At 32.9% G+C, this 3,554-nt stretch overlaps 1 protein-coding gene across 1 annotated transcript in view; it reads left to right on the top strand.

The window, feature by feature from the left end:
* Nucleotides 1-3,130, top strand: part of LOC131110276 (cell adhesion molecule DSCAML1-like) — an 8,235-nt gene extending 5,105 nt beyond the window's left edge. Inside the window, exons 8-14 of the mRNA XM_058063211.2 lie at nt 458-541; nt 627-755; nt 825-989; nt 2,184-2,236; nt 2,334-2,439; nt 2,517-2,547; nt 2,640-3,130. Of these exons, the coding sequence (XP_057919194.2) occupies nt 458-541; nt 627-755; nt 825-989; nt 2,184-2,236; nt 2,334-2,439; nt 2,517-2,547; nt 2,640-2,697 (626 nt within the window). The 3' untranslated portion in view covers nt 2,698-3,130. The remainder of the gene's footprint in view (nt 1-457; nt 542-626; nt 756-824; nt 990-2,183; nt 2,237-2,333; nt 2,440-2,516; nt 2,548-2,639) is intronic.
* The last annotated feature ends 424 nt before the right edge of the window (nt 3,131-3,554 follow it).

The following is a 3,554-nucleotide window of genomic DNA, read 5'->3' as shown; positions in this document are numbered from 1 at the left end:
TTGGTTTTTCTCCGGGTACTCCGGTTTCCTCCAACATTCCAAAAACATGCTAGGTTACTTAGCGACTCCAAATTCACATCCATAGGTATGAATGTGAGTGTGAATGGTTGTTTGTCTATATGTGCCCTGTGATTGGCTGGCTGGCCACCAGTCCAGGGTGTACCCCGCCTCTCGCCCGAAGACAGCTGGGATAGGCTCCAGCACCCCCGCGACCCTTGTGATGATAAGCGGTAGAAAATGAATGAATGAATGAGTTCTACTCCTATTTTGTGTGGAAGTGGTAACTTCTTATTTTACGAGTGGATAGTGGACGAGTGGTTAGCGCTTGGGCCTCACAGCTAGGAGTTCAATTCCACCCCGAGTTTGCATGTTCTCCCCGTGCATGCGTGGGTTTTCTCGCCCAACGTACGCAAGTCATAAATACAAAATAACTGTAGCTAATATTCTCATTTTTTAGGGTTGACAGATCAGACAACTTCAGCGACTGAAGTGGTGACTTTGAGCACAACATGGGAACAAAGTTCTACAGGTTTCTCACCAGGTACTGAACACAGACGACAATTCATAACAGGATCGTTGAATATACAACACTATTTTTGGTATTGTGAACATGTCTCCTGTGACAGAGTACCCGGATCCTCCTATTGTTGAGTTAAAGGAGGTCAGTGATAACACAGTTTCTCTTTCGTGGACTGCTGGGTTTGAAGGAGGTTCCCCCATTACCGGATATTTCCTCGAGTATAAAGCAGTGAATGGTAAACTCTCATTCAATCAAAACTACATTTCCATTCAAAACTATTGACTTCTCCCTAAAACTACTCCAGGCTCTTGGGATTTTAAAAAGACGGTAGTGGACTTCAGCCCCAACCAGACAGAGGCCACCATTATCGAGATAAATCCCTCCACGTATAACATCCGCATGTTCGCCAAGAACGCTCTGGGCACCAGTAAACCCAGCAACATCCTCACGTTCACAACTGGACAGAAAGGTGTTGTTGTTGTTGTTTTTGACATTATTGCACCTGTTTTTATTGTCAGTCTGTCCCTAATACTCTTCCAATTGAATTGAATTGAATTGAATTGAATTGAATTGAATTGAATTGAATTTCATTTCATTTCATTTCATTTCATTTCATTTCATTTCATTTCATTTCATTTCATTTCATTTCATTTCAAATTAAATTTTCCAATGACATGAAATTAATTCTTTTAATTAAAAATTTCAAATTAAATTTTCCAATGAAATGAAATTAACTCTTTTAATTAAAAATTTCAAATTAAAATTTCCAATGAAAGGAAATTAACTCTTTTAATTAAAAATTTCAAATTTAAATGAAATGAAATTAACTCTTTTAATCAAAAATTTCAAATTTAAATGAAATGAAATTAACTCTTAATTAAAAATTTCAAATTTAAATGAAATTAACTCTTTTAATTAAAAATTTCAAATTTTAATGAAATTAAATTAACTCTTTTAATTAACAATTTCAAATTTAAATGAAATTAAATTAACTCTTTTAATTAAAAATGTAACATTTAAATGACATTAAATTAACTCTTTTAATAAAATTTTTTTTTTAAATGAAATGAAATTAACTCTTTTAATAAAAATTTTAAATGAAATGAAATTAACTCTTTTAATTAATAATTTAAAATTTAAATGAAATTAAATTAACTCTTAATTAAAAATTTCAAATTTAAATGAAATTAACTCTTTTAATTAAAAATTTCAAATTTAAATGAAATTAAATTAACTCTTTTAATTAAAAATTTCAAATTTTAATGAAATTAAATTAACTCTTTTAATTAACAATTTCAAATTTAAATGAAATTAAATTAACTCTTTTAATTAAAAATGTAACATTTAAATGACATTAAATTAACTCTTTTAATAAAAATTTTTTTTTTAAATGAAATGAAATTAACTCTTTTAATAAAAATTTTAAATGAAATGAAATTAACTCTTTTAATTAATAATTTAAAATTTAAATGAAATTAAATTAACTCTTTTAATTAAAAATGTAAAATTTAAATGAATTTAATTTAATTTAATTTAATTTAATTTAATTTAATTTAATTTAATTTAATTTAATTTAATTTAATTTAATTTAATTTCATTTCATTTCATTTCATTTCATTTCATTTCATTTCATTTCATTTCATTTCATTTGTGGATTGCCCAGGTAATCAGAAGGATGCCCTCACTACGCCCATACCCATCGACACTCATGCTGCAGTAAGTATGAAGCAATGGGAAATACCATTTCTGCAAGTTTGCTTGTTTACGTATTCTGGCTAGTGAGGACGGAAATAGATGTTCTGTCTTCTACTAGACAAGCGCGGAGACGCCTGGAAGTGGCCACCTCGTTGCCATCGTTGTTCCTGTTGTGCTGGTGATGCTGTTGATCGTTGCCATAGTAACCGTATGGCAACTGCGACGTGAGTACGGCAAGTGACTGAGTTTGATCCCCATTTCTTTTTTCATGTATTTTTCCTCCATTTTTCCCCCTTCACAGGGCTAAAAGAGAAAAAAGGCAACCTCAGCATGTGAGTCATACCTTTTATTATTTTTTTTTTAATTCAGGTTTTTCTTCCCTATAAAAAGATGCTGACTGGATTAAATGCTGTCTCTACTGCAGGTGGCTGAGCAATGGAGCAATACTTTACAGAGGCTCTGACTCCATGCAGGAGCTGTGAGATACTATAATTGCCTTTACAGGACATTAAACATGTGCGGAAGTAAAACCAGCAACGTATATAAAAAGCACAAAGACCTGACATGACCTTAGAGTTCCAAAAGTAGCTGACAATGACAGTGGTTTTTGCATTTAGCATTTATATAATCCATATTTTAAGCTAACATAGCTAAGCAATAGCTTATGTTATTGTGTTCCTTTCATGTGAGAGTGGGGGGGTGATGAAAATCAGTTTTTTTTGGGAGTAGGTGAAGCATCAATCATATTCTGTTCTCTAAGGGAAGGCTCACTGTGCCACACTTTGAAATATAAATATAAAGAATAAGTGGCCTGAGGATCGCGCCTTGAGGCACACTCTTTCATGTGTAAACACTGTGTCAAGGCTTTTCATGAAATATTCTGGGACAATTTACAATCAATAAATATATAGTTTTTTTATATTTTGAATGAATCTGAGTCTCTGAATGTTATGGACTCCTATTTTGATGTCAGAATTTTATCGGCATAATTATGCTTCCAGGTGGAGATGCCATAGTGTGATTTTTCCGTGATTCTTAACAATAGGGCCAAACTTGGGCCTCAAGCGCCACCTATAGAACCACAAAAAAACGTATAGTTTTGCACCAGTGGACCAGAGGCAATGGGACTGGTAATAATTATCAACTGAAGACACCAGAGATAGCCTAGCTGCTATGCTACTGTATGTTATCAATGAGACGCTCAGTTGCAGTGCAGCTTCTGACCACATGGTGGCGGTAATGTGTCAGTCACTTGTTTAACAAGCTCACAGAAGATCAGAAGAAGAAATTCAACCACACTAAACAATGGAGACGTTTTTAAAACGAAAAAAATTGAGAT

The sequence above is a fragment of the Doryrhamphus excisus genome, linkage group LG22 (assembly GCF_037039965.1).
Source record: "Doryrhamphus excisus strain RoL-2023G ecotype Guam linkage group LG22, RoL_Dexc_Guam_v1.1, whole genome shotgun sequence".
Lineage (NCBI taxonomy): Eukaryota > Metazoa > Chordata > Actinopteri > Syngnathiformes > Syngnathidae > Doryrhamphus > Doryrhamphus excisus.
The sequence above is the reverse complement of the archived record's forward strand: the minus strand, read 5'-3'. Positions and strand labels throughout refer to the sequence as shown.